Below are 19206 nucleotides of genomic sequence, written 5' to 3' on the forward strand. Positions count from 1 at the left end.
TTAAAATTATTTAAAAAAAAAAAATTGTTTAACAACAATAAAATATTTAGAGCCAAAAAAGTTAAAAAAAAAATATATATAATAAATAAAAAAGAATAAATTACAATACACAGTGCAAAGCTGAAACAGTGCGGTGCTTATATAAACGGTCACAGTGATATGTAAATGTTCTCGGCCAAAAATAAGGCAAATTTATAATATAAAAAAAAAAAAAAACAAAAAACAGTGCAATTCACCGCTGCTCATTTGCAGTTCGTCGCCCTCGTGTATATATCACTGTCCGCTGTCACAGTTCTCGCAGTTACTGCCATACTCACCGCTGCTCTCATCACTGTAACCGTCGCTGCTACTCTGGTCACTGCTGCTGCCGTCATCGCCCGCTGTCGCTGCAATCCCTACCGCTGGTTCTGTCGCCGCCAGGAATGACCTGCACCTGCATTCTTTGCAAAAGGAAAGTCAAGGCTTGCAATAAGCCTATACAGGTAACAAGTGCAATAAATTGAAAGTTGTGGTTGTTGTTGATAAACACTCTCAATTTTTTGCATCCCCTTTTCACTTTCTTGCATATATATACATACATATATGTACACACTCCCATATGTGTACATGTACCATATATACAATTATCTATACAAATATACGTATATAAAACTCCGCGAAAGTGAAACAAGGGTACGTTGGGATTTGATAATAAAGGGTGTGACCTTAAATGCGAAATCGTCAATAAATTAAAAAAAAAACAAAATTAAAGAGATTGAAGACCTTTTTTTCGAACAATAAGTTCAATTAAATTAAAATTATTATAAAGTTAAATAAATTTTTCGTAAATACGGATTATTTACAAGGAAATAATTTAAACAAAAATCGATTTTTCGCAAATCTGTTGAACAATTTTCGTAGTGTTGTGCTACTGTGCTTGCTCATCCTTTCGTGGCCTGACCACAGCCTTGTCCAACAGCTATTTTTCGTTTTTCTGATTGAGATTTGTGCAGGCTATTCAGCCATCTTTTCGTTTTCGTTTTTTCAGCCACAAACTCTCACAGATATTTTTTCGTTTCTGTGGACATTGAGCAAATTTTTCGGGAGTTTAAATAATTTAACTCAAAATGAGCAAGCCAAAGACAGCAGTTCCAAGTCTCTCTCCAAGTAAGGAGATTATGGAATTGAAATCACTAAAGCGCCAGCGAACTGTTGCGAAAAATAGTATAGTGCGCATAAAAACGGGTCTCCTCGATAAAACAATGTCGTTAGATCCAATTGAATTGGAGTGTCGACTGGACATTTTGAACTCTCATAGCGATAAGCTTATGAAGTGCCAGTCGAAAATTGAAGAAATCGACGAGGAAGACATAGCCCGTGGGGAGTTAGAGGACCTAATAGTGGAAACTAAGTCCGTTATAAAATCTATTCTGGCGAGAAATAAATCGTCAATAGCCGAAACATCATTTGTTGCACCTCACAGCTCGCGACTACCGAAAATGTCGCTACCGAAATTTAAAGGGGAATATTCAGAATTTGAAAATTTTATGAGTCTGTTCGAGAGTTTGGTGCACAACGATCCTACAATCCCAGAAATTGAGAAATTTAATCACTTGGTTAACTGTCTGTCTGGTGAAGCTTTGGGAACGGTAAAGGCCTTCCAAATGTCGGACGAAAATTATTCGAAGGCGTTGGCTAGTCTCAAAAAAGTTTATGACAATAAATGCTTAATATTTTTCGACACAATTTCCAAACTTTTTGAACTGCCAACTATCCCAAAGCCATCTGCGCTTTCATTGCGCACAATGATTGATACAGTGTCGGCTGTTTACGACTCGTTGCTGTCGTTAGGTGACGAGAAAAACATCACAAACGCTATCATAATTCATCTGGTAATGTCAAAAGTTTACACCGTTACTCGGTCAAAGTGGGAGGAACAGTTGGATTATGATAAGCTGCCATTATGGCGTGAGTGTGAGGCAGCATTAAATAAACGCTACCAACATTTATCTGCCGATGAAGCCTCAACGTCGAGGCTCAAGCCGTCAAGCAGTCACAGCATTCAGAAACCCCACCTTCATGCGGGAAGGACGAAAGCTGCCTTAGTGACTTCAAATATAAAACAGCCGGTGTGCCCGCACTGTAAATCAAATGATCATAGTATACCCGCGTGTCCTACTTTTAAAACTCTCTCTGCTCAGCAGCGATTTGAGTTTGCTAAATCAGTCCCCTTATGCATAAATTGTTTGCGAAAGGGGCACTCAGTTTCAAAGTGCAAAGCGGATCGGTGTCGTGTTTGCAACCGTTCGCATCACACGTTGCTGCACCAGTACCCTGTATCCTTTGCAACTGCACCACAACTTTCGACCTCGCATGCCATGCACACGACGAGTACGCCAGATCGGATTATGTTGGCTACAGCCGTAGTCAACGTAAAAGGTAGCTCCGGAGAGTACCTTGCTGCACGAGCCTTGCTGGATTCTGGATCTCAGGTGAATTTCATGACAGAAGATTTGGCGCAGAAATTACGAATTCGTCGCGAAAGTACGACCTTAAATATTATCGGCATCGGAAATGCAACCAAAAAAGTAAGGACGAAATTAAATACGTTTGTAAAATCGCGGGTCAATAATTATGAGTTTTCGGCACAGTTTTGGATAATGCGATCCATTTCAGCCAGCCATCCAGATCGTAACGTAAATATTAATGGCTGGAAAATTCCTAAAAACATTAGCTTAGCGGACCAAGAATTTTATAAGGCTCAAAAGGTAGATCTTTTGTTAGGTGCTGAAACATTTTTCGAGCTTTTAGCTGTAGGCCAGATCAAGGCCAGCCCCAATCACCCAACATTGCAAAAGACACTTTTAGGCTGGGTTGTGTCTGGCAAATACGCCTCCAACCAACGTCCTCCTCCCACAGTCAGTAGCACATTATGCCATACTGAACAAGATCTAGCAAATATAGATTCCATTGTCCAAAGGTTCTGGGCGATGGAAGAAATACCTTCAGGGGCTAGTTCGACAAAATTCACACCTGAACAAATAGAGTGTGAAAAATTTTTCGTAAAAACTACTAAAGTTTTGCCTTCAGGAAGGCTTCAAGTAAGACTGCCTTTCAAAGATGACCGTAAGTTACTCGGTAATTCCTATGAAACCGCGTCTCGGCGGTTTCAGGCCCTGGAGAGAAAGACCTTGAAGGATCCAGAACTTCGTCAAATGTATCTGGACTTCATGAATGAATACATCGAATTGGGTCACATGAGCCCAACAAATAATAAGATCCCGAGTGAGCCACACTACTTCATTCCGCATCAATGCGTTCTTCGGCCTGAAAGTACGACGACTAAATTACGTGTTGTTTTCGACGCATCAAGTCGTACCTCTTCTCAAATTGCGTTGAATGAAATCTTGATGGTTGGGCCGACCATTCAAGAAGAGCTGTATTCAACACTTCTTCGTTTTCGCTTGCATAAATATGCATTTACGGCGGACATTACTAAAATGTACCGCCAAATTCTCATGCACGAAGAAGACAAAAACTTTCAGCTTGTAGTGTGGAGACGGCATCCATCTGAGCCACTTCAAATCTTTCGACTTAACACCGTAACATACGGCACTGCGCCTGCTCCATTTCTCGCTACACGGTGTTTACAAATGCTCAGCGATGCCAATACACATATGTATCCACTCGGCTCAAAGGCAATAACAAGAGATTTTTATGTAGACGACCTGCTTACAGGATCCGATAATTTCGAATCTCTAGATCTTATTAGAAGTGAGGTAGTTAAAATATTAAACTCGGCAGGATTCAATTTATCTAAGTGGTTTTCAAATCACCCATCATTTTTCGATTGTGAGAGTTCTGAGAAGGCCTTAAACTTCAATCACACAGACTCCACAAAAACACTTGGAATCCATTGGTTGCCGAAGGAAGATTTGTTTCGGTTTGTCTTAAATGACAACTTTACCAGTTTACGAGCCACTAAGCGAAACATATTATCAGTTTCGGCTCGTCTTTTCGATCCTCTTGGTTTACTTGCCCCACTAGTTACCAAAGCAAAAATCTTATTGCAAGAGCTTTGGCTGCAAAAACTAGATTGGGATGAGTCGATTCCATTGCACCTCGACACCAGCTGGGAAAATTTCAAAGCCAATCTACTGCAGCTACCATCAATAAGCATTCCTCGGTTTGTACACACCGAGTCGAGTGCAAGCTGCCAAATTCATGGCTTTGCCGACGCCTCAATACGAGCGTATGGCTGCTGTATATACATACGTAGCCATTCGGCTGGTGGAACGAAATGTACGCTGCTTACTGCAAAGTCTAGAGTGGCTCCGCTGAAGACTAAATCTCTTCCGCGTCTAGAGCTCTCGGCAGCCCACTTGCTGGCCAAATTATGGTCACGAATAGCGCCAATGTTGAGTCGGCCAATTGAAAATACAAACTTCTGGACAGACTCCGAAATTGTTTTGCATTGGATCAAAACGCATCCATCTGTACTACAGACCTTTGTTGCAAACAGAGTGTCCGAAATCCAAGAGTTGACGGATAAAGCTACTTGGCGACATGTGCCAACTAAGCTAAATCCCGCGGATCAAGTGTCTCGGGGTTGTAGCGTGGACGAATTGAATAATTCTATCTGGTTTAGCGGTCCACAGTTCCTCCTAGAAGACCCTGCGTTATGGCCAACAAACACCCACTTCCAGCTCTCTCCAGGAGACGAAGCATTAGAGAAGAAACGGAACGCAACAGTTTTAGTTGTTCAAGCAAATGAATCGCATCCAATTATGGAACTCACCAAAAGAGTATCTTCTCATCAAAAACTGCTTCGTATTGTCGCTTACATATTAAGATGGATAAAACGCATTAGAAACCCATCTGCGACATTCACACAAATGCTGACGGCTGAGGATATTAAATTAAGTTTCCTCAAAGTCATTCAGGTGATTCAACATGTTGAATATGGTGAAGAAATTATGAAACTCACCAAAGGTACCACCCTACCCTCAAGTTTGCAAAAACTTAATCCATTTTTGCACAACTACTCGGAATTGTCGCTGTCGTTTAATTTACTCCGAGTAGGAGGCCGCCTATTAAATGCGCCTCTCCCATATGATGCCAAGTTCCCACTGCTCTTAAGCAAGAACTCGCACTTCGTTACCACATACTTACGGTACCTACATTTTCGAAATCACCATGCTGGAGCAAAGGCATTGGTAGCGCTTCTCCGAGACCGCATTTGGCTGGTCAATGCTCGAGAAGCTTGTAGTCGTACCGTTCGAAACTGCACACACTGCTTTCATTATAAGCCGAAGCTGCAAACCCAAATAATGGGAAATTTGCCTGCCGATAGGCTTCGTGCACTACGACCCTTTCTAATATGTGGAGTAGATTTTTGTGGTCCCGTATATACTACATTAAAAATACGTGGTAGACCCCCAGTAAAAACATATATCGCAGTGTTCGTTTGTTTCACTTCAAAGGCAGTACATTTAGAACTAGCAACAGACTTGTCTTCTAATTGTTTTATTTTCGCCCTAAAAAGGTTCATTGGACGCCGAGGAATGCCGCGGAAAATATACAGCGACAACGCCACCAACTTCGTCGGCGCCGATCGCAAGCTTCGCGAGCTGAGGGATGCTTTCGAGGCCCAACAACCGGAAGTACAGAAGTACGCAACGGACGAAGGATTCACCTTCGCCTTTATACCACCCAGGGCACCGCACTTCGGCGGGTTATGGGAGGCGGCAGTGAAGTCCGCCAAACACCTTCTCGTGCGCGCAATCGGCAACGCGCTGCTCACCGCCGAAGAACTACAGACGCTGCTCGTCGAGGTCGAGGCCGTACTCAACTCGCGACCCCTGGTACCACTGAGTCAGGACCCGAACGATGGAGAGGCCCTAACACCAGCGCACCTACTAGTTGGGTGCCCCCTTCGAGCGCTGCCACCAGCCCAAGTATCGATGGACCCAATGCGTTGCTGCGACAGATGGCAATTTGTCTGTTGTCTCAAGCAACAGTTTTGGCGACTGTGGTCCAGGAACTACCTGTTGGGTCTTCAACAGAGGAACAAGTGGTTGCATCCGAAGCGCAACCTCGAGCTGAACGACCTCGTCCTGGTTCAGGAAGACAACACACCACCGCAGCAATGGGTGCTCGGCCGCGTCGCCGCAACCGTAACAGGGCAAGACGGCAAAGTCCGCGTAGCAGACGTGGCAACCAAAGCGGGCGTAATTAAACGCCCCGTTCACAAGCTCGCCGTACTGCCATTAGACGTTGAAGGACCATGAGCCTTTCAAGGTGGCCGGTGTTACGCCAAATGGCTTAGAATTTTAATTACTAATTTAATTCTATATATTTAATTTAATTTTAATCATTATTATTAGAATTTGTTAAATTCCATAATTTCTCGTAACGTTTCAAATTAAGTTTACTGTTTTCTAAAAATACTGTTCAATTTTCGTACATAAAAATAGCACTATATATGTATAAACACCTATATTACATAAACGTAACAGAGCAATACATATTTACTATAATTACATAAATTTGAACTTAATCCGTTAGGCTAAAACATTATAAAAACTCGAATTCAGAAATAAATAAATCACTTGTGAAGTTACCACCGAACGCGCTCGCATATTATTTAAACAGGCAATCGTATTCGCGCATGTCCTACAAAACATAATTTATCATCTCAAAAAAGCTTGAGATTTTTCAAACGGTAAGTTGGTTAAGCCTTTTATAGTGTACAATAATCATGTATTTTTGAACGCCAGATTTATCCTTTTTTTTAGGTACTACTATAATGGGTGAGCTATATTTACTTTTACTCTGTCTTATGATACCCTGTCCTTTCATTTCATTTACTTGCTTTCTAACTTCTTCCTCATGCTTCGGGGGTAACCTGTATATTCTAGAGTTAATTTGCTGGTCTGTTACGGTTTTGATTTTGTGAACAACTGAATTTGTATTTGTCAGTATATCACCCTCTTTATATATAAGTTTCTCAAATTCTTGCTTATTATTTCTTTTTCCTTTCTATTTAAATGATTTAATGATATATTTTGAACATCTCTTACTTTTAAGATATCTACTTGCTCCTGCGAAATTTTTGTAAAGAATGGAAGGATCAACGCATCATTTATATCTAATTTCAAGTTTTTAATATCTATTATTTTTAATTTTTGCTTATCCAATCCATAGCTAGTATCAAATCAAATGGTTTGTTGAAATCTAGCATTAGCCATTTAATTCTAGCATTTGGTGGAGCATTAAATTCATGGTGTTATTTATTACCGTTATACTTGGTTTACTAACCCCGCCGTTAATAATTCTTAAAGTAACTTTTATTAAAAAAAAAAATTGGCAAATTAAATATTTTAAAACTACTATCTTTTAAAATACTTAAAGTGGATCCCGTATCAACCAAAGCAAAAAAAATTATTATTACATAGGGTCAAATTTAAATATATTTCATTAAAATCCAAGGCTAATTTAAAACAAAAAAACTGAGAGACTGCAGATGGACTAAACTGATGTTACCTGTCATGTCCGATCGACTGTTGCAAACCCTCCTGTCATTAAGCAGAAGGGGGTGCAGGCATGGAAAAGGTAGGCAAAGCAGACAATGCACTCTGCCCAGCTTGTGACGGCGGACCACTTCCTGTGCGTGTGCCCCGCCTTCGCTCGAATCAGATTTGAGGTCTTTGGCTCTGATGTGTTAAGAAGCGACTTTGGCTCCTTGGCACCACAAGATCTACTCAGATTTATTCGGAGATCTGGTAGATTTAAAGAAAATTAAAAGGGAATCCATGTGTCATACAATGGACTTAATTAACGTCTGAGTGCTGCACTTGCTAGTTGTCCCGACAAAAAAAAAAAAATCATTCATAACGGTGCGGCCAGCATTAATGGAAAGCGAATGTACTGCGATGGCTTGAATCTGTTCCCTTAATGTACACAATTTTTGTATACGCAGCAAAGAATAATTAGATCATGTGCCCGTAGTTGTTACTCTAAAAGCTTTATTTTTTTACCTGAGAAATATCAGGAGTCAATCAGTAAGAAATATCATGGTGATACACTCGACGATATCTATCGATGAAAAAGTTTCCATTTTGTTTAACAAAATCAAACGAGCTGCAGATGTAAAACGAAAATCTATCTTAAAAAAATGTTTGGTTTGATAGCCAATGTCAAAATCTACGAGAAAAAATATTGGGTTTCGTGGATTCTTTAAGAGAATCTAACATCCATGAGATGATGTAACAGAAACAGATTTCTTGCAGGAAAAAATACACCTAATTCTGTTTTTACGTGGTAGATTAGTTCCAGAAAAAACCGTGTAAAAAAACAAACGTGTAAAAATAGACATTGACCGTATGCAAAAAAAGGTGATTGGTTACTAATCTCTAAAACCTATTAAAATTAGTGAAAAACAAGGATTTTTTAAAAACATGTATTCATGTTTATTTAATTAAATCACATATACATTGTTTATTTTTACAAGCATAGTTATTAAAGATAAAAAAGATATGCACTCTAATCTTAAAAATAATATGAATTAAATGTATGGCCTGCTCAGGAACTAAAAATAATTATGTTAAACAGCTATGTTGTTAACGAAAAGAATAGGTTATTTAATTTTTAAGGTAAAAAATTGAAAAAAGTGATAATCATAAATACATGAACATACATTTAATTGCGGTCATCATCAGTTACTCGCATTCGATTGCTTCGAACGCGTATACAATCACTATCATCGCTGGAATAATTTTGAACTGGACTTTCTCTTGCTCGTTCAGCATCTACATTTTTAACAATGAACTCTGTTATGAGCCGTTGTTCGCCAATTCTTGGTACCTCTTTGTATAATTCTTTGTAACGAGCCATACAAGAATTCAGCTCACGTTGGATTTGTGCAGCTCTTTCGACATTGGGATCATTTGTGATGAAATGGTGTTCTTATTTATTTGCAAGTTGAAGTCCTTCTTGAATTAAATTTGCAGTTGATTTTATAGGTTCTTCACTATCACTGTATATCAATGTCATCGAATACCAATCATCAAAACCCTCCCCACCAACTGCGTGTACCAAATCAATTATATTGGGATATTCTTTTGTATTTGAATCCATAGGATTTTTACTTTTTACACATTCTGTACAAATTACTCTCCAACATCCGCTTAAGGTTGATGGACGTAAATCTGATAATGCTAAAGTAGCAAGTTTAACGCAATCTTTAATAGAAAACTTTTCCCAAACATCAATTACTGTAAGAGTGTTATCCTTATCCAAAGTGTATAAAATGTACTGGAATGTTCTTTTGATGTAGTAAGTTTTAAATGTTGGATGGATTAGGGATGTGGTATTCGGTGGCAGGATGCCCGGGTAATTTGTCTACCAACAGAAGAACTTTAAATTCATTCATATATTTTCTAGTTTCTGGTACAAAATATTTAATGAACCATTTTGAGAAAACTGTAGTTGTCACCCATGCTTTTTTATTGGCCATCCAATTAACAGGCAATGTACCAAAATCGACACCTTTCATTGCCCGAGGCTTAAGTGTACGATTGATAAGCAGCCGCTTTAACATCCGATCTCCGGAAGCGTTACTGCAAAATAAAAATGTGACTCGATCTTCTTCAACTTTAAAGCTGGTGGTTTTTTGCGATTTGGCCACATATGTTCTTCTCGGCAATTTTTTCTAAAAAAGATCAGTTTCGCCGGCATTGAAAATCTGATCTGGACTGTATGCACCATCGGGTATAATTTTTTTAAGTTTTAGTGGAAATTCTTTGGCGGCTTTCAGATCTCCAGAAACAATCTCGCGCTTGATTTTTATTTTATGAAGCGCATGCCTTTGGAGAAATCCCGTTAAGCATCCTGTGCTTGCAGAAAATACGTAGCTTTTTAAAACTTTAATGCTTGCTAGTTGATATTGTTTCCGTCTACGGGAATTTGTTTTTGTGCATTGTCCTCAAGCCATATTATGAGTGCTTTTTCCATTTTTTCTCTCTCGAGTGTATGATGAGGACTTAACAGATAGTTTCGTTCCAGAAATCAACGATTGCCTAATTGAAATTTAATTTTTTTTATAGTTCTTATTCTGGCTTCATTTAAACCGAACATTTTGATAAGAAATGTTGAGCCTTCTCCATTTCGAAGGCGATTTAAAATTCCAATTTCGGTTTCCAAAGAAATTGCTTTACACTTTAGCTTTGTATTTGACATTTTCTTTTAGAGATACATAAAATATTTAACAAATTTAAAAAATATAAATAAATCAATAAATATAAAATATTTTTTGGCTTACCTTTTATCTTAATGCGTTAAATTTAATGTAACGTTGGGAAAGCAAGTTTGCCAATAAACAATTTATTTACCAAACACGTCTGACTGCACAGAAAATTCGTAAAACATGAACACATTTCAATTGCTCTGACCAGTACATTTGCTTATATGCACAAGAAAGGAATTCGCAAAAATTAAATTTGACAAAAAAAATTTTAGCACAAAAAATTGTAAACCGTGATAAATGGAATAAAATCGTGTAATAAGCACAAACATTAGAACGCAACATTTTTACAACTATTTCAAACTTTTTCTTTATCATTCAAGTTTGAAAAATACCATTCCCTTGATTTGTGCGAATTGCGCTTGCACTCAAAAACTCCAAAATTATAAAAGCTCATGCGAAGGACAGGATCAGTTATGAGTTCTACAATTTTGCGCCCGAATGTTTTCTGTATGAAGTTGTTATTCCTCTCTCCAAAAAAGAAAAGTTCGATTTAGTATCAAATTTCAGGGGCCTTTTTTTGACATAGAGTACAAAATATTTACCTGTTTTATGCTACACCGAATAAATTCATAGATCGATTGTAAGTGTTGTACATAAATCTGTTAGGAGACCTCTTTTAATTTGCTTATACTTACAATGCGTATATATATTTACACAAATTAATAAAATTGTATATTGTGTTAAATAAATTTAATTTAAAGTATACAACTAATATGTACTCGTATATATACTATATTAGGTGAGCAACTAAGTTCCCGCTGTTTGTCAATAGATGCCCCCAGCAGTGTGTGCTAGTCGATTCTAACATAACCTAAACGTCATAAACTAAGCTTTGACATATGGTTAACTAACTGCTTCGACACATTAATGATTTTGTTTTGGTATCATATACTTTTGGTTTTGGGAAAATGTCTGATTTTGTGCCGAATAATCGTCATTTGCGGGATCGAGAGATACAAAAAGTTTAAGGAGATGCAACGTGCCGAGATCGGTTCCATCGCTTCAAAGAGAGTGATTTTAACGTTGACGACCGTCCGAGTGAATGAAGGCCAAAAACCTTCGAAGACGCTAAATTGGAGGCATTGCTCATTGAGGACCCGTTCCAAACGCAAGAAGAGCTTGCTTCAGTATTAGGAGATACCCACCTATCCATTTCCAAGCGACTGCATGCTTTGGGAATGATTCAGAAACAGGCGACTTGGATTCCTTATGAGTTAAAACCAAGGAATGTTGATTGTCGTTTTTTCGCCTGTCGTCATTTTTCTTCATCGCATCGTGACGGATGATGAAAAATGGATTCATTACAGCAATCCAAAGAAAAGAAAGTCATGGGGACTGTACGGCCATGCTTCTACATCGTCGTCTCGGCCGAATATTCACGCAGCGAAGGTTATGCTATGTATTTGGTGGGACCAAGTTGGTGTTATTTACTATGAACTGTTAAAACCAAGCAAAACCATCACTGAGTATCGACTTCAATTGATGCGATTGAGCCAAGAACTGCACGAGAAGCGGCCGCAATACGCGGAGAGGCATGCAAAAGTGATTCTACAGCATGACAATGCTCGGCCTCACGTTAACAAACCCGATATCTTCATAGACCGACGCTGCAATTCGGGTATGGTGATGCCACAGTGCTCGTAACACTATCTAGTTGCAGGTCTATAAGCTCGCTGACAGTCGGCCCTTGCTGATATGTAGTCGTCCTCGATTCCGTTGTCTTGAGAATCGGTTCTACTTGAGTAGTCATCGTCGAGTTCAGGACAGATACCACACCAGGGCTTAAGTTTGCTATGTTCGTAAATAGAAGAAAAATTACGCCATTTTAAAGGCATTCCTGATATATCTTCCATTAGATACCGATCGTTGTTTAAAAGCTTTGCGATACGATACGGACCACGATACTTTGGCTCTAATTTTTGCGACCAGCAGCGGTTGCTTCTTTCTCGATAACGACAAAATGATCTTCATGATATAAAAGAGGAAGTCAATGTTTTTTGTCAAAAAGCTTCTTGAATTTCTTTTGCTCGCGCTCGATATTGTTAGAAGCTTGATTACGTTTTTCGTCTATCGGAATTTTTTCAGCGGTTTCGCTTAGGTCATTTGGACTATAACCGGTTATTTTATTCTTTTGTGAGTTAATGCTAAATTGCAAATCCCGTAATATGTACTAAGTCCCAATCTTTCGAATTATCAACAGAAGTACGCAAATAGTTTAGGAAAGTTCGGTTAGAGCGCTCGACTTGCCCGTTAGACAGTGGAGTTCGTACGGCCATTTTAACGCGCTTATACCATTTTTCTGGCAATATGAAAAAAACTATTTTGAAGTATAGGCGGTCTCACGGTCGGTGATTACTTTAACCGGAAACCCGAAGTAACCGGTAATGTCATTTAATGCACTTAAACCCTTAATTGTTCGCGTATCGGGAACCGGCTTAACTATAAGATATTTGGAGAATGCGTCAGAAATTGCTAATACGTAACAATTTCCCATCTTTCTACAAACAAACGGACCGAGGGAACCAATGTGAATCACGCGGAAAGGTATAGGTTCTACCGGATCGAAGTGCATTGCACCTTCTACTTTACAAGATTTTGCTTTCCGATAACAGCATTCTACACACGAAGCGATATTATTTTTAATATGTTTACGCATTTGCGGGAACCAAAACATTTTGCGAGTATGAATCATTTTCTTCTTCTTAATTTACGCGATTTTGGCTGAGCTTAACAAAGCGCGCCAGTTGTTTCTTTCTCGTGATCTTTATTCGCTGCTCTATGTCGTCGTAAAGCTCATACAGCTCATCGTTCCACCGCCTGCGATATTCGCCGCTGCCAACATACAAAGGCCCAAAAATTTTGCACAGAATCTTTCTCTCAAACACTCCAAGCGTCGCTTCATCGGATGTTGTCATCGTCCACTTTTCTGCGCCATACGTTAGGACGGGCATGATGAGAACCTTGTAGAGTGTTAGTTTTGTTCGTCGAGAGAGAACTTTACTACTCAATTGCCTACTAGTCCAAGTCCTTGGATATACAGGCTGACATTGTTATCGCTGTTAATGCTGGATCCTAAATAAACGAAGTATCTTACAACCTTCAAATCATAACTGTCAACAGTGACGTGGGTGCCGATATGCGAGTGCGCCGACAGTTTGTTTGATGACAGAAGGTACATCGTTTCGTCCTCGTTCCATACCAGACCCATTCACTTTGCCTCTTTATCCAGGTTGGAGAAGGCAGAACTAACAGCGTGATTGTTAAGGCCGATGATGTCAATATCATCGGCATACGCTAACAATTGTACGCTCATGTAAGAAATTGTGACTGAACGATTAAGTTCTGCGGTTCACACGATCTTTTCCAACATCAAGTTAAAGAAGTCACATAACAGCGAGTCACCCTATCTGAAATCTCATTTGGTATCAAACGGCTCGGACAGGTCCTTCCGAATTGTGAAAGCGCTGCTGGTATTGAGCAACATCATCGTGCATAGCCGTATTAGTTTTGCGGTGATACGAAATTCAGACATCGCGGCATACAGGAATCTCCTTTTCGTACTGTCGAATGCAGCTTTGAAGTCGACGAAAAGATGGTGTGTGGCAATTCTCCTTCATGGGTATTTTCCAAGATTTGGCGTATTGTGAATATATTGTCGACGGCAGACTTTCCAGGTCTAAAGCCGCACTGATAAGGTCCAATCACAATCACATGCAGAAGCGTGGACGATGACAATTTCCGATGAAGCGACGCTTGGAGTGTTTGAGAGAAAGATTCTGCGCAAAATTTTTGGACCCTGTATGTTGGCAGCGTCGAATATCGCAGGCGATGGAACGATGAGCTGTATGAGCTTTACGATGACATAGACATAGCGCAGCGAATAAAGATCCAGCGGCTACGATGGCTTAGTCATGTCGTCCGAATGGATACAAACGATCCGGCTGTCAAAGTATTCGATGTGGTACCAGCTGGAGGTAGCAGAAAGTAAAAAGGGCTCCTCTGCGCTGGAAAGATCAGGTGGATAAGGACTTGGCTTCACTTGGTGTGTCCAACTGGCGCGTAAGTAGTTATCTCGCTAATTAAGAGAGAAGTGATGTGTCAAGGAATCAGTCAGTGTTTGGGCTGAAGCTCGGTGAAGTACCGATTAAAATAGTTTATAAGACATGCGCAAAAACTAAAATAAATGTGAAACCGTTTGCTCAATCGTCAGAAAAGCGTTACTGTTGTGCATAGTGATGTTTGTGGTCCAATAAGCAGCACATCAAATGGTGTTTCACGATATTTTGCCGCTTTTATTGACGATAAGTCACAATGCACCTCAAAATAAAAAACTATAAAGAAGCAGGAGAGAGGTGCAACCAATAATTCTTATAAATATATAGGAAAAATAGGAACAAAAAATTATACAACAAAAGTTCAACTTGACTAAGCTTGTTAAAATAAAAAAGAAATTAAAATAACTTCATATGAAATAAGTATATATGCATTGGCCTTTCCTTACACTGTTTTTCAAAGTTTCTAAAACTTTCGATTTGCTAATAATTAATCAGCCCAATCCTAAATAAAATTTCCGAACGAGTTTTTCCTCTTTCCGTAATCCTACTATCCTAAAATAAGAAAAATAAAATAAATAATTAAATAAATAAAAATGTTTTTACGGAATATCCCACTTTCCGCTATCTTCCTATCCTAAACATCTTCGAAAAATTTCGAGCACGAAAAGTAGGTATTTTGAACATGAAATAATGGCCGAAACTCTTCACATTCCGTTAGAAATTTTTCATCTGTATTTTGAAAGGGAATTCGCAGCAAAAATGTGAGAATTTTAATAAAATGATAGAAAAATACAAAATTTGTTGGTTTAAGGACGAAATCAACAAATAAAACGCAAATGGGAATGCTGGTAAATATGATGGAGGGTAATCCTGCTATTGCGCGGGGATTTTTTAAGGGGAGTAAGGAGGAGGCCGCCAGATTTTGGGAAACGGTGAATGTGGAGCTGAATGCGGCAGGTCCCCCAATTAAAATAATTGTGGAATGGAAAAAGGTAACTTGAAGATTTATAAGTTCTTAGTGGCAATGATTCGTTAGTTGCCAATTTTTCAAATAGTTAGTCAGTGTATGCATGCAAAATTGGGAGAATAATTTGTAAATGCTTCAACTATACAAATGCGTACATTGTGTAATTGTTGAAACCTTTATTTAGGTATGGGCAGACCAGAAGAAATATGTTCGCCAAAAAGTGGCGAATAATATAAAAATGCAAAAAGGTACTGGGGGCGGCCCAAATATGTAGAAGGTACTTTCCCCCCTTGAAGAAGCAATTTTCAAATTGATTGGCATTAAGCAGTCAGTAGAGGGGCTGGCGGTTAAGAAGTTTGGAATTCAGGAGAACTTGGATATGTCCTGTGAAAAAAACTGCCAAGAAGTGGAGTCACTAAATCTGACCCAAACTGGCGCATTGGATGGATTTATGGACATCAGCGGAGTAAGTCCTATAAGTCCACCAGTTGTCTCTGTAGATTCGTTGGCGTTTACGAATGAAGACCCCTCTGCAGATAAAAGCGAAGTGGCATCATCAAGTAAAAAAGCATTTATTTAATGTAATTTTTTATTTAACTGATTTTTTATTAGAACATAAGCATTTCACTTATAACTAAACTTACGAAAATTAAATGATAGAGCGTAGAAATAGCAAACATTTCTGTTCTTACATTTTAGTTATTGAGGGAATCACGGATATTATTTCTTATTGATCTCGCAACCTCCATATTTTGTGTTGGTATGTTGGAATGGACGTCGTGAATTTCAGGAAGGTTTAACTCCGCTCCGGCATCGGGTGTATCGGGTATATTCGCTCTGAAATGAATGCAGATGTTATGCAAGCAACAAGTAACATCTATAATTTGTGCTGCTTTCTCTGGAGCGTAGTGTAGTTCTCGTCCACCAAGAATGCACCTCCATCGGTTCTTTAAAACACCATTAGTTCTTTCAATTATGTTGCGACATTTTGAATGCATTTCGTTGAACTTAATTTCTGCTTGGTTCGGCGTCCGATAAGGAGTAATAAGCCATGGTTCTAACGGATATCCAGCATCACCTTAATAAATAATTGGAAATAGATGTTCTCGGTTAAGATACATTTATAAATATGTGAGTACATAAATTTATAAAATAAAATTTAAGAAATAAACAATTTTTACAAATGTAAAATTTTATCTAGCAACCAAACAGTTCTTTGGTGGTTTGAAAATTGTGTCTCAAAATGTGAACGTAATTCGCTAACGTTCCAAATTAGCGAATCATGACTAGCACCCGGATGAGAAGCGTCGACGTAGCGTATTTTTAATTCATGGTCACATACCTATTATTATAAAGAATCATTAAATGTACTTCAGAAAGGATTTAATAACTTACCAGCATAACATTTAAGCTGTAATAACCCTTTCTGTTGTAGTATAGGTGACTATTTTCGGATGGCGCAATTATCTTAACGTTCGTTCCATCAACGCAACCGACAACAGATGGAATTTTATGCTTAATGTAAAAAGCAGTCGCAATTTTACTTTTTTCTTCGGCTGTCACTGGAAACTGTATCCACCTTGGACATAGATATTGTTCAAATATAAAGAGGTCGTCCGCAAGTGCTTTGCAGAAACTGGACTGCGCTAGCCCCACGTCGTGGTCTTTTCCCACACCCGTCTGGTAACCGCCTTCCTGGTCGTGTATAAGTCGTCACCACTTTTAGCAAGCACTCAAACGATGGTTTATTCAACCTGAAATACTTCTGAAATCTGTTTAAACAATTAAAAAAAGTTTAGTTATTTTAACACACTTTTTTCACTCGTTTACTTACAAAGATTGAGGCATCTCCAAGGAGTCATTAAGTCCCGGAGTTTCCTCCTTGCCACTCGCCCGTTTAATTGCTCCCTTTCCTCTTCATTTATTTCACTCACTAACATATTTAATGCTAAGCTATTAATGTTTCAGTTTCCTATTTGAATGCAATTTATATTTCGCAAAAATAAACAATATTCACATTTTAAACGCATTGCAAAATTGACAACAATAAGCAAAACAGCTGATTTCAAAAAACACAAGTGAGAAAAAATCCTACTCGCCAAAAATCCCTTTCCCTAAGGGTTTAAAATTGGAGGAATTTTTCTTAGGGAAATTAAATATGCGAAAAGGAGAAATTCCGCGAGAATATTTAGGATTGGGCTGAATATGTTTTTCATTTTGAGGAAAAACATCATTTATACGCTTAGGCTTAAAGTCTGTCAAGTTTTGAAGATTAACTCATCAATAATTTAATTATTCTTTATTCAAAAGAAGTAATCTATTTCACTTACATTTTCCTTATGATACCAATGCAAATAACACAAAATTGTTTGATAACTTGCTCTCTGGGCTTGCCAAATCAATCTTGATCTCTGATTGTACATATACTTATTTCATATGAAAACCAAATCTCGCAACACAAATTTGTAATAACGGTACTAAGAATAATGACTAAAGAAGAATTTTGCAACCGAATAGGTTAGTTGGACTGCAAATGCAGACTTTGGCATACCAAACAAAAATGTACCGTTACTATCAACAAAGATATCGGTATAAAAAACTTTGCACATATATAATTATTTCTGTGAGGTATGTGTGTATATTTTTAAAAAAGAAAATGCCGTTTTTGACGCATTTAAAGAATACAAAATATTATATGAAATATACAAACAGAGTAGACATGTTGTTTTGTGCGCTGCAGTTATTTTTTATTTACTTGTGTTTGTGACCAGCTTTCTTATATAGTTTTTTGCTAATACGGGTCTCTTTGATCACTTTCTAACTCCGTGGCTGCGAAAATAATTTAGTGTACGCTAAAACAAACCAAATCAGAATTTTTTGTGAATTTAAAAACTATTTGAAAAATGACCACCAGAGGAAAAATCACACGCCAAATTGTATCCACTCCGCAAAACAGCGCGAGCACTCTGACCAAAGCGGAGAAAAAAGGGAGCTCGCCACCTCCTTTCTGGCTAGAGCGGATAGAGGAAAAACTCGAGTTGCAGAGAAGGAGTATCATCGAAGAGATTTCAGAACGAGTGAAAACATCCGAAGAGCGAGTAATGCAGCGGTTTGGCGAAATAGCGGCTGAAATGGCGAACCTGCGGAAAGCCATGAAAACAATGGAAGAACGTGTGGGGAAAGCCGAAGCACAAATTCAACTGAATGGCAAACTTCAGGGTGAAATCGCGTTACTGAAGACTCAGCTGGATGAGTGCCAAAATCATGCGGTCTCCACAGATCTCATCATTAACGGTTTGCCGCACACGGATGGTGAGAATATAAATAATATTTTTGGTAGCCTGTGCCATACTCTCAATATGCCAGCGCACAGTGGTCCGACCAGAAGGCGTTGGCGGACAAAATTCAAAAACTCATTTAATTAAGCTGAAAATATATATTTAGGGCTTTTAAGGATCAGTGATGACGAGTCTGACCATAGTTTTAGCAAATTTTAAATTCATTGAATACTATAAATACATTTTTACTTCCGTAATTAGCTGGTGAGTTCATTTTTACATTTTTCACGACCCCAGAGAGTACCACGTGGAGGTTTACGGTAAGGTTATTCTCTCCTCATTTTTTTTTAATTTTTAAACTTTTTTTGTTTCAGTTTTTAAATTTTTTTTGGATATTTAGTTGTTTTTCATTTTTAATTTTTTTTTATGATTCAGAATCCTCGATTTCTGATGAGCTGTTTTCTGAGGCTGGATCATTTTTCAAATTTAAAAGCGCAACAAAGCACTCTCAACAAATGAAATTAAAATCCAACCACAAGAAAGCATTCACTACACAAACATTCTGAAACTATTAAAAGATAAAGAAACAAAATTCTACACATTTAGACCTAAAGACCAACG

At 38.4% G+C, this 19206-nt stretch overlaps 3 protein-coding genes across 3 annotated transcripts; 2 read left to right on the forward strand and 1 right to left on the reverse strand.

Annotated features, from left to right (window-relative positions):
* The first annotated feature begins 244 nt into the window (after nt 1-244).
* LOC129251304 (uncharacterized) lies at nt 245-6269 on the forward strand. Its single transcript, XM_054890667.1, has 2 exons — nt 245-482; nt 5525-6269. The coding sequence occupies exon 2, from the start codon at nt 5544-5546 to the stop codon at nt 6267-6269; it is 726 nt and encodes a 241-aa protein (XP_054746642.1). The 5' UTR covers nt 245-482; nt 5525-5543.
* LOC129251303 (uncharacterized) lies at nt 1107-5248 on the forward strand. The gene is made up of 2 exons (XM_054890665.1): nt 1107-5057; nt 5120-5248. Exons 1-2 carry the CDS (start codon nt 1107-1109, stop codon nt 5246-5248), a joined length of 4080 nt encoding a protein of 1359 aa, XP_054746640.1.
* Nucleotides 6270-16002: 9733 nt separating the features above from the next.
* LOC129251305 (putative nuclease HARBI1) lies at nt 16003-17155 on the reverse strand. The gene is made up of 5 exons (XM_054890668.1): nt 17142-17155; nt 16984-17079; nt 16703-16886; nt 16507-16649; nt 16003-16387 (listed from the first exon to the last, which is right to left on the reverse strand). Exons 1-5 carry the CDS (start codon nt 17153-17155, stop codon nt 16003-16005), a joined length of 822 nt encoding a protein of 273 aa, XP_054746643.1.
* Nucleotides 17156-19206: the final 2051 nt, after the last annotated feature.

Source organism: Anastrepha obliqua, unplaced genomic scaffold (genome assembly GCF_027943255.1).
Source record: "Anastrepha obliqua isolate idAnaObli1 unplaced genomic scaffold, idAnaObli1_1.0 ptg000012l, whole genome shotgun sequence".
Lineage (NCBI taxonomy): Eukaryota > Metazoa > Arthropoda > Insecta > Diptera > Tephritidae > Anastrepha > Anastrepha obliqua.